General features: G+C 44.0%; 1 protein-coding gene across 1 annotated transcript in view; it reads right to left on the bottom strand.

Moving 5' to 3' along the window:
* PNPLA7 (patatin-like phospholipase domain containing 7) overlaps positions 1 to 15,840 on the bottom strand; it is a 127,969-nt gene that overhangs the window by 65,220 nt on the left and 46,909 nt on the right. The window contains exon 19 of the mRNA XM_009994306.1: positions 10,576 to 10,689. Coding sequence (XP_009992608.1) covers positions 10,576 to 10,689 — 114 coding nt within the window. The remainder of the gene's footprint in view (positions 1 to 10,575; positions 10,690 to 15,840) is intronic.

The raw sequence follows: 15,840 nt of genomic DNA, 5'->3' as shown, positions 1-15,840 counted from the left end.
ATAATAAAAAAAATAATTCTCCAAACTCTGAATAAGCTAAACAAGCAGCAGCAAATTACTATGTTGGGTTTTGGACAGGGAAAGACACACTGTTCCTGTAAGAGCAAACACTTTGGGATGTAACTTTCAAATAGAAGACCATGCAAGCATCAAGCCAGGCTGGTGTGCCTACCAGACTCATTCATGTATCCTGCTAAAAAAAGTAAAATAAAAAAAGTAATAGCCCTAGACCACGATTCTCCACAGCAGTAATAAGCACCAATATGTTTTGGGCTTCTGGAGGAGGGAGGGAGAAGATCAAACCGGTGCTTCCACTGCAGTAGAGTGGAACAAAGAGTAAGAGCTCAGCAGTTATCTGAGCAATTTCTACCCCAAAGTCAAAACTGCAAGTTCTTAAAGATGCTACATCAACCACCCCCTCAGTGATCAAAGATCAACTTCCTTGACCTTTCCCTTCTTTGCACCAGCAGTGGACACAATCACCCGCAGCCGTTTGCAGAGAGCAGCGCCGCCGCCAACGGAAACCAGGGCAGCTCCCAACAGCAGCTCCCAGCCTCCTTCCTCACCTGGAACCTCAAACAGCCTCCAAAACGCTGCCATTTATGCCAAGGACAACAAGAGCTGCTGGTCACCCAGCCCACTCATCACCACTTCAGTAACACCAAGATCTGCAGGGCTGGGATTCTGTTAACAGTGCTGGACGTAGCCGCGGAAATTTGTCCCAACTACTGAGAGCAGGGAGGGAAAGAGGGAATTCTTGACACAAATTATCCAACGGATTGGTGTTCCTAGCCTCTCAAGAGCCTTCACTATGCCCAGCTCACATACCTGAGGACCTGTACCTCCACACTAGGACTTTCCTTAAGCAGTTCTGGTAGGTGTTATGTACATTTTACACTTCTGAATCACTTCAAATGTCAAAATTTGAATTACTTACTAAACCCATCTCCTGATTTATAACCTTTTCTGCTTTACAGACAGTCAAGGAGAGCTTCAGCTAAGGTAAAAAAAAAATAAAATGTCCAAGGTTAATGACAGAACTAAGAATAGAATGGATTGATCTCATTTTCCAGTTGGCTGCTCCTATTACCAGGAAATATTATTTGCCTTGTTTGCTAGAGCAAACCTTACAGCCTTGGTACGTATAGATACGGAAACATTATTTCCCCAGTGACTTTGTAAGACAAGCAAATTGCTAACCATAACAGGATGAGTCACTGTGCCGCAGTCATGGCAACGTTGAAGGAACATCAATTTGGGATCAGAGCTAAGAACTGGCCTGAAATTTCCTTGGAGTTCCATACCACATACAAAGAATCTTCTTTCACAAAAAGGCAGTGTTTTCCTTTAAAATAAACTTGTCTACCTGTCTGAGGGAGAAGTCAATATAAATGACATCTCCTTGCTGGTAACAGACCCAAACTTCCACCTACACCCCACACCATGCAGGGCAGCCAGAGCAGCTCTCACCAAGTTCAGTACAACTGAGGAGAACAAAAGAAAACAACAGGGAAAATATAACCTTCAGGTTTCCAAACCCCTCTATTCTACCCCCTAAAGTAACAAGGCACAAGAAGGAGTAGAACAGCCCAAGGGAATCCAAGCCAAGGGAATCCGGAAGAAGATGTGGGGTGGGATGGAGGGGGCTGGCTTAGCTTGGAGAAAAGAGGAAGCAGCAAGCAGAAATGAGCCCTTGGGCTGGGAGGTCTCAGGGATTGAAGGGAGACAGTTATTCCAAGAGTGCATGGAGGTAATGGAGGCAGGAGAAAGGCAGGTACCAGGACACTGGCAGGCAGGTACCACGGTGCAGACAGCCGAGCACTTATTCAGCATCACTTATTCCCACCCTACCTATCAAGCTGTATTTTGTTGGAAAAGCTCTGGGAATTGGTAGTGAGGGTTCAGGCAGGAACTCTGGCAGCACTGCTGGGAAAACCAGATTGACCTAGAAGAAGCACAGTGTTTCCAGTGCCCTGGAGGAGCAGAGTGCCAATAGAGCCCTAGGGCACACACAGGCCAGGGACCAAACGGGCCCTGTTTTTCCAAAAACCTGCAAGAATTCTAACCCCCCTCCGCTGCAAATGCCAAGTCTTTCCCAAATTCAATGCCAGCAGAGTACAGAGCACTTCCCAGACATCTGTACATGCAAAATTGTCTCAACTCCACAGTGTCACTGTCACCCAGGGCTAGACAGCCCTCACAGCACAGTTGGAAGCGTCTGGAGTGCTCAACCCTACAGTGCAGCCAGGATTTTACAGCCTCTTCCAGAACTCATCCACCCATCCCTGCAAACACCCCCTGCTCCACAGACACCTGGTCACAGCCCAACCTGCTGGCACAGAACTCACCACTTTGGGTTTCAGGTTTGAAGAAAAATCTACACTGCAAAAAGGCAGCGAGTCAGGATCCAGACTCACCCAAGAACACCAGGAGGTTCCTAAATTAGGCAAGAATCATTAATTGCCTGCAAAGTAAAAGCAACTTTTGGACCTCTTGTGCTAGGGAAAAAGCCAAACTTGTTGCAGCCTGTGAGGAAGCTGAATTTATCATTCCTCAGGAGAAGCCACGCTAGCAGTGAGTGGATCCTGCTGAGTTAATCACAGTTAATCACTGCAACCCATAATAAGAAGCAGAGCCATGGGTTGGACACATCTGCCACGGGCCAGGTGTGACCAGAGTGCCACTGGAACTGCCACAGTGCAGGTCACACTCGTCCCTGTGACATGGAGAGCATGGCACTGTCCTACCTGCTGCTGCCTCTTCAAGCTGTGAAGTGACGCAGAGGTCACACGGCTTTGGCAGAGACTCAAACATACACCCATGGGGCTCCCAGCGCCACTCTGGGCTCTGGAGCTGAGAGCCTGCCTGGGTTGTACAGACAAATAGGTCAACTTTCAAAAAAAACCAAACAAACCCAAAGCTCAGGATGCTGAGTTTGCTTATGCAAAAGAAAAACGACCTTACAGGGCTAAAATTCTGAGTATTTCTCCAGCTAAAAAAGCTACTCAAGATTCCAGGCACATCAGCACTTCTCTAAAATCCTCCAAACCTCTCCTGCTCTCCCAGACACCACTACCACTGTAAATTCCTAAAACCTATTCCAGAGCAGGACATTCAGTCAAGACACATTTTGCAAGGAAAATTACATGTTCTTGTTCCTCTTTCCATCTACTCACCTTTTCAGATTAACTCACCAGAACACTTTTGTGCAGGGCAAGACAGGATAGAGTCTCTCTCTCTCAAATGGCATCAGAGAGCACTTCCCTCAGCACAATTCCATCTCTCTGACTCTAGCTGCCACTTACCCCCTCATCTGCCTAGAAACACATTGCCTGTTTCTGAATCAGCTCCATTTCCCTAAGACCCACTTGAGCTCTCTCAGCTCCCTCCAGTTCTTCCAGCTCCCTTATATCAAAGATCAACCTCTGCATCTGGTACAGAGCATGCTCTGGGAAACCATTCATTTTTCTTCCCTCCGCTTAACTAACACCAAATCACTCAACAGACCTGCAGCCTCTGCATTGCAGGGCAAGGACTAAACTTCCCATTCCCAAGGGGACTGACTATACTTGTCTACTCTAGGAGGACTAATTTCAGTTTCTAAACTAATGCCAGGCAGAGTTCCAGCTCTGCATCCCCTGCCCTGGTGCACACCACAGCTTATTGCTCCATTCATCCCAGGTCTCAGGTGCTATCCTGAGCACCACTTGCCTCACACCCACTGTAATTCCCACACCAAGTGGTAAAGGTCACTCTGCAGCATTGTGCTTCCTATAACCCTTTTAAATATTTCAGCCTATTATCCACACCTACCTAATCTGCCAAAGGTAGATTCTACGTAAAGCTTTTGTTCCTGTTCAGCTGTAAAACTTCAGAGTTGTTCTACAATAAGCCCTTTTGATTGTGATTTTCATGACAATTCAGTTGTAAAATACTTTCCTATGGATATTTATTTCATTCTGTGAAGAGCATGGATTGCCTGGCAAATTCACTATCTGCTAATAAATATTGATAGTACCAAACAAAGCTTTTCCCATCTGAGCTAACTTTCAACACAGCTCATTTAAGAAATCATGGGAAAAATCCACAGTATCTACACCAGTGTCTGAACTCACTAACAAGTAACTGATGTAAAAGGTACAGTGTGATACAAATCCATCTTTGCCAGAAAAGGACTGCAAGAACAAAAACCAAACAATTCATTAGCTCTCCTCCCTGCTGCACTAAGGCCCAGGGTTAATGCTATTTTAAACTCAGCAACAAAGGAGCTGTGCAAGGAACCCAAGGGCCAGTCCCATGGGGGCAGTGCCATGCCCTGGGTTGTGGTGCCTTCCTGCATGTCCCTGCTTTAGGAAACCAGCCTTGGCTAAAGCAGGCAGGGAGCAAGCCTGGCATGCCAGTTTGGATCCTGTTCAACTGACACACAGCCCTACAAGTCTGACTCTGGTTTTCCTTCCAGGGCTGTTCTGACACTCTCCAGTGGATCCTCTACCACCACCCCAACCCAAAAGCCCAGCATTCTGACGGTGAACAAGATGGCTTGCAGGTGAGCTGAGGACTTTCTCTGGTGACTTTGAAGTTCAAAAATAAGATAAATTGACAGTTAAGCCTTTAAAACATCAAATCAGTTAAAAGGCCACCTTTGCATTAAATATGTTAAATAACAATTTATTAATGCCTTCACAGCAGGGTATTATAGACCTTCACATACATGTGGGATTTAGTTAAAGGACACACAAAAGGGCTTTCTACCACACACACCCACTGTGAATAAGCCAGCATGGAAACAGGTCTGCCAAGGTTTCCTATTCTACAAAGTAAAGGCAACTGGGGTAAAATTGTAATAACAGCCACTTTATCTCTACAGATTCACATGACAGCAGGTTCCTTTCTGTGGAGCTCTTCCCAGGAACAGAGTTTATTCACTACCAGCTTTCTTAGGGGTTATTTTGAGAGACAAGGGAGGAGGAGAGGTAAGCTAGATCATCAACTTGAATAAACCCACGGTGTTGCTGAAGCTTTACATGGCCCCAGGGCAGATAAAACACTTTGCTTCTCACAGAGTCAGAGAGCTTAGCGAGGAGTCTCTGATTAAACTTCCAACGGTTTGAGAACGGCCATGAGAAGGAAATCTTAAATGCAACAACTCCTGGCACCTTTACAAACGCTGCTACAGCACACAGGGGAACTGGAGCTTTATCCTGTGGCTGTTTGAGCTTCTAACACTTGTGATCAATTGTGTCTTGAAGAAAAACGTCAGTCTCACATCACTGCTATGACTAAGCACCCGCTCCTGCCTCACGCTGGGCAGCTACAGTTGCCGATCACGCGTCCGCTGAACGTTTTTCTTCTCTCCTTTTCACATCCACTTCTCCTGCAGTCCAGGACAACTTATTTTAACGGGCCATGAGAACAAATACAGAAAAATCTAGAAGCTTGGCCTCTCCTGACCTACTCCACAGTGCCACATCAAGCTTAAATAATGGGATGCACAACATACAAATGCCTGAGGGAGGTGTTTTGAAACGAGGGCACATTACTGAGCTCTCTGGGGAGGCAGATAACCCTGGGGAAGGCTCCAGCCACTTCAGAAAAGCTGTGGTTAAAACACACACGCAAAGATAGCAAGACTTGCTGTTCAAGATGGGTTCTGAATCCATTTAAACCCTGAGGGCAGACTTGGAGAATTTAAAGAAAGATGCAGAAAACTCTGCTTTCTAGCATGCAGAGGTTGTCTCATGGTTAACCCCTCCACAGCTCCTAGGCAGCTCCATCAGCTATAGCAGGTCTACATTTCAAATTAAAATTATAAAAAGAGTCTCAGCTCAGCAGAGGCAAAGATAATCTATGAAATGCAAGCCAAGTTATGCACTGATGTTAGAACATCTCTGTAGCCTGTTCATAAATTCTGGGCTCTTGCTACTGCTTCGAAACTGCTTTGCGGTGCCAAAACTCGTGAGCTGCTTCTCTGTCCTACTTTGCAGAACTGTGATGAAAATAGAAAGAATCAATTCTCTTGCACTCCTGCAACTCTGAAAAGCTTCAAGCAGTACCAGAAGCCAGTACTGAGGCTGTTGGAGGAACAGATGCTCTGGCTGGCTGAGTGCCCTGACGCTGTGCTGGAGAGCTGTGGCCCTCAGGCAGGAGGTCCTCAGAAGACAAAGGAGCTGTGGACCACCTTCAATTGGGAATGTCCAGGGTGCCACAACCAGTGTGACTCAAGGTTGGGATGCTTTCCTGAGAAGCTAGAAGATGTAGATTTGTCTTCCACAGACTGAGTAGGACCTAGAAGTCAACATCTGTCATTTCTGGGCACATACGCTGAAATTGTGGCTGTTACTTATAACTGAGCTGACACTGCCCATGCTCACCCATCTGCTTCATCCCTCAGAGAAACAGCAGCTACAGTGGGTCACACAACAAGGATCCCAGCAGACCAGTGTCCTGTCTCCAACAGGACCAAAGCAGATGCCCATGGGAGAAGACAAAACAGAGGGCAAGCATATGGTGCTTCCCTAAGCATCAGCTGTGCAATTTTTCCAGATTGTACATCACAGCTCAAGGAACTTGAATTACTGTATGGCCAAAAAGGCCTGATTTCCATCATCTGGCAGTGTTTTCATCAGTAAGCACCACCCATATTTACAATTTTCTTACCCATCAGGTAAGAGTTGGATCCTTTTCTGGATCTACAAACACATGACTGGTGAAAAGTATGTAGGATGAAGTCCCTCCTCTGCCTCCTAGAATTGAAGGGTTCTTCACCCTTTACAGGAAAAAGTAAAGCTGAAGGGTAACTAATGGAAAGAGTAACTCAGTGTCAGGAACTGCCCCATTCTTGGCTATTAAAATATTTTGGCTCTACAGGGGCTGCCATGATGGACAAGAAACAACAGCAATTCTCCTTAGTGTGGCATTCCTCTTCAGGGGATGAGCACCAATGTTTGATCCCTATTCCATCGAGCAAGACTCAGGGTAACTTAACCTCCCCACTCAGCAGTGCAGCATGAGTTTGATGGAGGCAGAGTTGCTTCTTTTGTCTAAAAGATGGTTTTCTGCTTTGCAGAGGACAAAGAGGGAAAGCCCACACACACACACTGCTGGATCACAAGCTAGCTCTTGCTACCTGGTCAATTATTTCAGATCTACTGCATCTACCATCCTTTCATTAATTTATTACTTCTGCTTGGATGGGGAAAACAACATCAAATCCTGAGTTTAAATCACTCTACTAGAATAACAGGAGAGAAAATACAAGAGAGAATTTATTTGGCCTATCCCTCTGATGAGGACTAAGCACCACCTCAAACATCATTTTTTAAAGAGGTTATAAAAGCAAGTCAATCTACTGGCCTTTCTAGGGAGCAGAATCAGCTTTTTCTTACTATCCAGCTGCTGCAGTTTCAGTACAGGACCACATGCTTTACCCCATCATGGCAAGTAGCTTATGCCCTTTTCATCAGAAAACATCATCATACATTTGAAAATAGCTACTGTGTCTTCACTTAACCTTTTCGTGTTTTTTGCCTTTATAGGTTAATATTTATAGACAACAGTTAGCCTCCTTTTTGTCCTCTAGACTCTATTTGGTCTGTCTGTTCCTTCAAATGTGCTGTGACAGGCTGGTACTGAAGCTTTTCCAACATCATGAAGATTCCCCTTTTGTAAGGGCATGTAGACCTAGGACAAGAGGGAACAGATTTAAACTGGAAGAGGGGAGATTTGAGTAAGACATTAGGGAGAAATTCTTTCCTGTGAAAGAAGCTGTGGCTGCCCCATCCCTGGCAGTGTTGAAGGGCAGGGTGGATGGGGCTTGGAGCAACCCGGGCTGGTGGGAGGTGTCCCTGCCCATGCAGGGGGGTGGATCTAGATGATCTTTAAGGTCCCTTCCAACCCAAACTAGTCTGGGATCCTAAGACTCTAAGAACACAAGGATCTCTCCACTCAAAAAATAATTTTGTTAGCGTAGTTATTTTTTTCACAGCTGCATGACTTTGTTCAGGCCTGGTCAGCTTTCCATCCTCTAGTGCCTGGATACTCTTCCCAAGAAACAGCCACCCAGACCCTTTTCTTTGTATGCAACTTATTAGTTTCCAGCTCAAAACCTTGTCTCTCCAGTATACTTAAAGTTGAATTTCTACTTTCTACTTGACTTCAAACATTCTACCCTTTTCTTTTCCTCCATCACTTCAATTCCCTCCCATTTCTGTCCTCTTCCTCTTTTATCTGATGGACATAACAGACAAACAGAAGACACAAGAACTTTCAGATCATATACAGAATACTGCATATTAGGCTCTTAAGACTGTCTGAAGGCATTAACTGCATAAAATCACCTATTTCAAATCTACCTTACACACCTCTACCTCTAATACTTGTTCTAAAATAATCCAATAGTAAAAAAGCTGTCACATTTTTGATACCAGTTTAACATCTCTTTAGAATCTGGAGATCTCAAGCAGCAGCAAGAATGTGTTTCTCTAACAACCTTTTTTTGCAGCACATTTCCTTAAGAAAAATAAATCTATTTTAGCATTTTGTTTCATTGTAACTAATTAGCCAAACTATATGCAAGTCTGGAGAAAACTGATTCCATATTCAAAAAGCTCAGGGATTTGAGGGGGATAGGCTCCCTCATTAGACATGGGAAGACATGTGGATTCTATTACAGAGAAATGTTTTAAGTTGTACTATAAATGTAACACTCAAGCTTAACTTGAACTGCAAAGCATAAAGCTTTGCATCTTCACAGAGAGCACTTTTTAGGGGAAAACAACCCTGCCAACTGAGAGAACAGAAGAAGGGAAGAGAGAGAAAAGAGACACTGAAATCAGTTCTTGCCCCAGACAAAAAGGCAGAATTAGAGCCCAGTCTTTGAGCTGACCAGACTCAAGGCATTCCTAAATCACAGAATGGTTTGGGTTGGAAGGGACCTTAAAGATCACCTAGATCCAACCCCCTGCATGGGCAGGGACACCTCCCACCAGCCCAGGCTGCTCCAAGCCCCATCCAACCTGCCCTTCAACACTGCCAGGGATGGGGCAGCCACAGCTTCCCTGGGCAACCTGGGCCAGGGTCTCACCACCCTCATAGTGAAAAATTCCCTCCTAGTATCTAACCTAAATCTCCCCTCTACCAGTTTAAAACCATAACCCTTTGTCCTATCATTACACACCCTCATACAAAGTCCCTCCCCAGCTTTCCTGTAGGTCCCCTTCAGATACTGGAATAAATATTACATTTTCAGGGCTTACTAGTAATATACAGTTTAAACGTTTACTAGTAACATTTAAAAGCTTCCCCTCTGTAAGGAGAAAGGTGGTTTTAAATTCGAGCTCATTTTCTCACTTCTTGATCAGTCAGGAGGAGGTGATACTGAAAAGGGCAACTGGAGGCAGGAGGTCGTGCTGTCAGTGCCCAGCTGCTGGCTCCTGGGATACACAAGTACCATGTTTCTACCCGTTCATACATCCAGGCAGGAATTCTGCTGCATTAAACAGAGAACAGAATTCAGAGGACTACGCAAGAGCAGGAGTGCCTGAAGAACCCACAAGAGAAGTTCCAAAACACTTCAGCAAAAGTAATGCTTCCAGGGAACCCAAGAAGATTATTTTTCATTGCTGTAATTTCTGAACACCAACTGCAGCTGCAAAACTCTCCTAGCAATAATACAAACTCTCCCCAATTACTGCAACATGAGAATGCATTAATACAGGCTTTATATTTTACAACTAAAAAAAATACATCATAAACATTATTATGGCTCCTAGGAAAGCAAAAGAACATAAGTATTTTAATTAGGTTTATTATTTTTGCAGGGTTTTTTAAAGAAATCTGGTACAGTAAGTATATACCTTAAAGACAGTAATAAGAAAATCAGAAATAATTCAAAGTAACAGCATTAAAGAATTGCCTCTAAGGCCAGTGCAATGATTTAGTGCTTAGTATAATGTCCCTGATGCACTTAGGGACAAAAGAATTAAATTTCAAGTCCGTCAGTCTCCAGATTTACAGGAGAGAGGCATAATGTCAAGTGAATTAAAGAAGATAGATGAGTTGATGGATTCAAAAAGAGCAATCACAGACTTCAGAACACAGACAGATCTGGCAGTTGCAGAATGAGGAGTGACAGCCCAAAATGCAAAGAAGATTAAACCCCCCAACTATCAATACTCTGGAAATAAAAGTACCTATAACCAAAAGTTGACTTTGAGTCTCAGTGAGCAAGACAAACACGTAATATTTTAACATGATTTTAGAAGTCAGGCTTTCATTTACTATCAATAGCACTAAGTGATTTCCACTTTGCTAAATATGCAGGTCCTGCATTTAGCATTAAATTATTTCAGGGACACAAAACAGCCCTGCAATAAAACACGACAGAATTGAATAGAAGATAAAAGAAAGAGACTCTGGTGAAGTCTGGTAGAGATCAGATCAGGCAGGCAAAGAAAACAAACCATTTCCTCAGTCTGCATGAATCACACAGAAACCCAGAGGACCTGGTGGCAATGGAGAGTCTCAGCTCCACAGAAATCTTCTGAGACAGACAGAAAACACTTGTCATTTTCTCACCTGGGGGAACTTGCGCTTGATGGACGTCAGGGCTCCCTCGGGGAGCTTGGCCAGCTCCGAGTCTCGCACCGCGTGCACAGTTGTGGCTCGAGGCTGATGGGTTAGAGCCTCTACCTGGAAAAGCACAGAGCCAGAACATGAGAAAGAAACCAAACGTCAGGATGAAGACACAGGACAATTCCCAAGAACCAGCCTGTCACAAATGTTGCTCATACACATCCAAAATAAAATGCCTCCCAAGGGCTTCACATAGGGCACATCCAGCTGCATCCACCCGATCCCAAACTCGGGGCACGTGCAGTGGCAGTTTGCACAGAACTAGAGCCTGTAGCACCAGATGGGTGGTGGAACATGGGAAAGTTCTGGGTGAGCTTCTGCAAGCTCTCCCACAAGCTGCCTCTCCAGAGTGAGGAGGGGAACAGCTCTTAGGCCTTGGCAGGACAGCAACCAGAGGCACACAGCATGCTCAGCTATCACAACAACATTTAATCCATCACTTTCAATTGTGATAAAACCATCTAAGAAAAAAAAACAAACAACACTTCTCTACGGCTCTGCCTTTCTTCTTTTTTCCCCACCCTAAAATACTTCCATTTTCCTCTCAGAAGCAGAACACCAGCAACCTTGGAATCATCGAGACTTCCTAAAGATTCAAGAAAGGGATGAGGAGCAGATCAGCACATTTTGGCCAGAAGGGAACTTTGCTTTTTGTTTTGTGTTTTGTGGGGGTTTTTTGTTGTTGTTTTTGTTTTTTGGTTTCGTTTGGGTTGTTTTTTCCATATGTGCCATGTGAACAGGAAAATGTGTCAGTGCACACCCACTTGAACACTGCCCAGTTATTTCACTCCTTTTTTTTGAGAGGAGAAATGTAAAGATGAAAACTATCACACAATGAAAATTAATACAGAGATGTTCTCCTTTACAGGGAGAACCTGACACAATATGAACAAAACCAGGTTCTAAAAGCCTCCTCTGCACAAAGCAGCAGCTCCCCCAGTCCCCACCCCCACCATCTGCAGAGCCCAGTCCTGAGTTTGTTTTGAAATTCAGAAATCAAATTCCCTGGTGAAATATCTTCACAGGCTTCATGAGTGAGCCTGCCAGGGAGATGGTGCCACGTGGAGCCCAGGCATGATGAGCTACACCAGTTAATTGCTTAGGAACAGCCTGGCTTGGCAAGCTTGGGCAACAGGCAATGTTTGCTGGGGTTAAAAATCCATCAATCAGGCATTTCGGGAAAAATGGTTACTATGCTTCAGCTACATCAAAAATCCTCCTTGTGACTGCAGTTCATGGACACAAAAGGCCATTGGGATTATTCAGCTTGGAGAAGAGGAAGCTGAGGGGTGACCTCATTGCAGTCTGTGGTTCCTCAGAAGGGGAAGAGATGGGGCAGGTCCTGATCTCTTCACTCCCGGGACCAGTGATAGGACTGGGGGAAATGGCAGGAAGCTGAACCAGGGGAGGTTTAGGTTGGATATCAGGAGAACATTTTTCACCCAGAGGGTGGCTGAGCACTGGAACAAGCTCCCCAGGGCAGTGGTCACAGCACCAAGCCTGCCTGGGTTCAAGATGCGTTTGGATGATGCTCTCAGGCACATGGGGTGATTCTTGGGGTGCCCTACACAGGGACAGGAGTTGGACTCAATTATCCTGATGGGTTCCTTCCAACTCAGCTGATTTCATGATCCTATGATTTTCATTCTAAGTTTTCCAGCAGAGAAAGAAACAGATGCTGTATCACCTTATAATTGCTTTGTTAATGGGTCGTTTGTTGTGGTGGGTTTTTTTTTTGCAGGGGTTGGTTTATTTGTTTGCTTTTTGGATTTTATTTTTATCAGAATCTGCTCCAAAGCAGCCAGTGCCACCACAAGCAATGCCTTCATGACAGAACTTGAGGCTCAGACACAAAGAAAGCTAACGGAATGTATAGGATGCCCCACAAAGCAGCTGAGCGGTGCCAGGTTCCCAGGCATGTCCTGCTGCCCACAGCATCATAAAAGTAATGGGAAACATGCAACTCTGTGACCCCACTTCTAGCAAGAGTGCTTTCCTGGAAGAGAACATGTGCACAAAATGGATAATTCAGCCAGCCAGAACATCTAGATCTCAAAACTTGCAATTAGTCCAGAAAGCTGAGATCAGCCTGCTGATATTAACTCTAGCTGGTACAGAAGAGCTTCTTCAACACCAACTGCTCTGTATGAAAAACTGCACAAGGAAGTTTAAATTAACTGCATGCTGCAAGACCCAGCCTTTGGTTTTTGCTCAGATGACAGGAATATTTTGTTACATGATCAATTTTAAACTATATAGAAGGGGGGAAAAGCTCATGCCATGTTTGCACACACATTCACAGAGAACCAAGTCCCCTTCAGGTTACCCATATGGGTCTCCTGGTTTATCCTGCTCCCACTTTATCAGCTTCTTATCACAGTTTTTGGCTCTGTAATTTAGTTTCTTTATCCTGGAAGCAGGTTAAGGGCTTCAATTGTTAAAATAAAACCTTTCCTCTCAGCCAGCCATCACCCCATTGAGGTTAATTTCTACGAAGAAGGAAAACACTCAAACTGTCTAACTCCCTTTTCCACTCTCTTTGTGATATATGTGCATTAAATTAACTGTGCTCCAAAGGGCTCACGAGTCTTCTAGAAAAAATGAGATCTATAGAAAAGAGATTTAAATTTTAACTTTAAAACAAAGCCTCAGGGATTTTTTATTCTCCAAATCATGACTTTGTCTTTTCCAGTCATTCACTAGGCAGATCAGAGGGGAGATGGAGACCTTTTCCAAACCATTTCCATTCAAATCTCCCAAGCACGTGGCACCTGCAACACCACAAGTGTTAAAAACCCCCACAGGGAATTTGTTAAATGTGATTCCCAACAGAAATTGTGTCTTTTACTACCCTTGCATACAGATACTATAGAAGTCTTACCATCAGCTTTGGTATTTTCATGCAAACACACCCTGCTATTCCAGCATGGAAGCCTCCAGGTCTGAGATACAGTAAAAGAAATTAAAATTTTGCTTTCCCCTTGGATAATATCACAGTTCCCAACCTTTATTTTCTTTATTTTCATTAGTTCTCACAAACTATTAATAAAATACTTTCTCTTTACTGAACAGAAGAGGGTCCTCACTGAACATTTGGTCCATGGGCAGAATTATTCTCAATCTTCACTACATTCTCACCTCTCCCCTCTTCACACCCTGTGGTTAAAAAGCATTCTTTGCACTAGTTTTAGATTTTCTGCACCTGGGAATCTGCCAAATCAAACAGATAATTTGGCTATTCTCACTTTTTTTTTGAGATTAAAAACATATTCTAACACTGAGTCATAGTTCTCCCCTTTAAGTTATACTTTTCTTCTTTGTATTTATCCTTAATAAATGGCTTGAGATGTCATCTATTCAGGTTTGGGTTTTTTTCTTGCTTAGAAAAAAAGCAGTTTAATGCAACCTGAGCACTTAAAAATCATTTCTATCTTAAAGTACATTCAAATCCTTGAGCTCCTTATCCAGTGAACCTTTTGAACAGGTTTTCCTATGCTTCCAGGTTTATAAATAGTCCAAGACTTAGAGATCTAGCTCAGACCTTAATATGCATAAAATCCACCTGCCATCAGATCAACTCATGAGATTATTTCCTTGGTTATAAAAAAAGAACATTTTGATCACCCACCATGGCTGCAGCAAGCAACACAAAGACACCTCCACAGTAAACTCCAAATCTCATTCAACCTGAGGGTGCTGAAAAACACTAGAGGTGTGAGAATGTTCAGAGAGCAGCTTCTCCCTTCAAGGGGTGAGGGGGCATCTATTTGTGTATATCACCCAAGGCTTTTTGGAGCTCCTTCCCAGGCTCCCACTGTCATCATTCAGCCATGCCAGCACGAACACAGCTACAGCATTTCCTCCAGTGCAAGAATCAATCATCTCTTTCCCATTTCTTTTCAAATTCAGGTCAACATGAGATATTTGGATTGAGGCTACAGTACATCTGGTTCTTCTCCCATAACATTCATTCCTTTGCCTCAGTAACAGCCTCCAAACAAGCCACACCACCATTTCCATTTCCGGTCTTCTCTTTTAATTTTTAATTCACCCACATGCCATCTTTGCTCCTCCTCTCTCTCACAATCTTCCATTTCCTGGAGTTCACTGAAGGTGTGATCCCATCAGCTCTTATGCTCTACCTGGACTGGCTACTCTCCTCTTTCCCAATTACCTATTGTTGTTCACTTCTCCCTCATGTTGTAAACTTGGCAAACCTACACTACAGTGCTAGTTCCACTTTGAAATCCATCTCTCTGGAATCCAGCTGCCATGCCTTATTTTAGCAGTCATGAAAAACTACAAAATGTTCTGTTCATTGCTCACCTGTCCCAGAGCTCCAGCCCTTGGCAGTGTGCATCAACACCTCTTCTCTTCCTCCATTCTATTCTAAAGAATCTGTCTGTCCATCATTGCCTTCCCTTTCCTCCAAAAGCTGCATGGAGCAATGCCTGAATGCTAGGAATAATCTGCATCCAGGAACATGTATCAATTTAGGGTGTGATGTCCTCTGTGGTTCCTGTACTTGATCATGTATATTAACCATGGGAGATGGTGCCTCCTGCCCTGTTTCAGTTCTGTTATCCCTAACATTAAGAAAAAACCCACCCAACTATGAACAGACTTGTGCTCTTTTCACTGTTTCAGCTCATTCTGACAGGTTTCTAAGAGCTCCTCCAAGCACTGTATTAAATAGTGACAAAAACATGCACGATGCATCCATCATTTCCCATGCACATGATTCACAACCCTGGCTAACAAGTTCTTTACAAAGAAAAAGTGTCGCTGTAAATCTTTTAAAAGAAGGGGAAAGAGCAATTTATGTTCTCAAGACCTCTTTTGACTCTATTTTCAACACTCAGCCCCTGACAGTTCTTCTTACAGCTTTCCAAATTACACTGTTGGAAAGTAAAATGTAGCAAGTGTCTGCTGCACTTTGGTCTCATTACTCCAAATCCCTTTTTGAGCTTGATCCAAAAAATCCCATGGAATATTTGCTGGAGTGTGTGCATGGCCCCCCTGCCATGACCACAGCTGTTCTCATGCTTAGCACCTCAGAGATGTCATGGAGGACCTAACCAAGCCTGGGGCTGGTTTCTGTTAGTCTAGTTACTGGCCCAATAAACATTGCTTCTCCATCCAAACTCAGCCTCACTAACAAATTATGAGGTGACTTCTGACAGTCAGGAAATAGTAAAACAGCAGGAA

Source organism: Chaetura pelagica, unplaced genomic scaffold, assembly GCF_000747805.2.
Source record: "Chaetura pelagica isolate M959 unplaced genomic scaffold, ChaPel_1.0 scaffold132, whole genome shotgun sequence".
Lineage (NCBI taxonomy): Eukaryota > Metazoa > Chordata > Aves > Apodiformes > Apodidae > Chaetura > Chaetura pelagica.
This window is presented reverse-complemented; position numbering and strand designations above follow the sequence as displayed.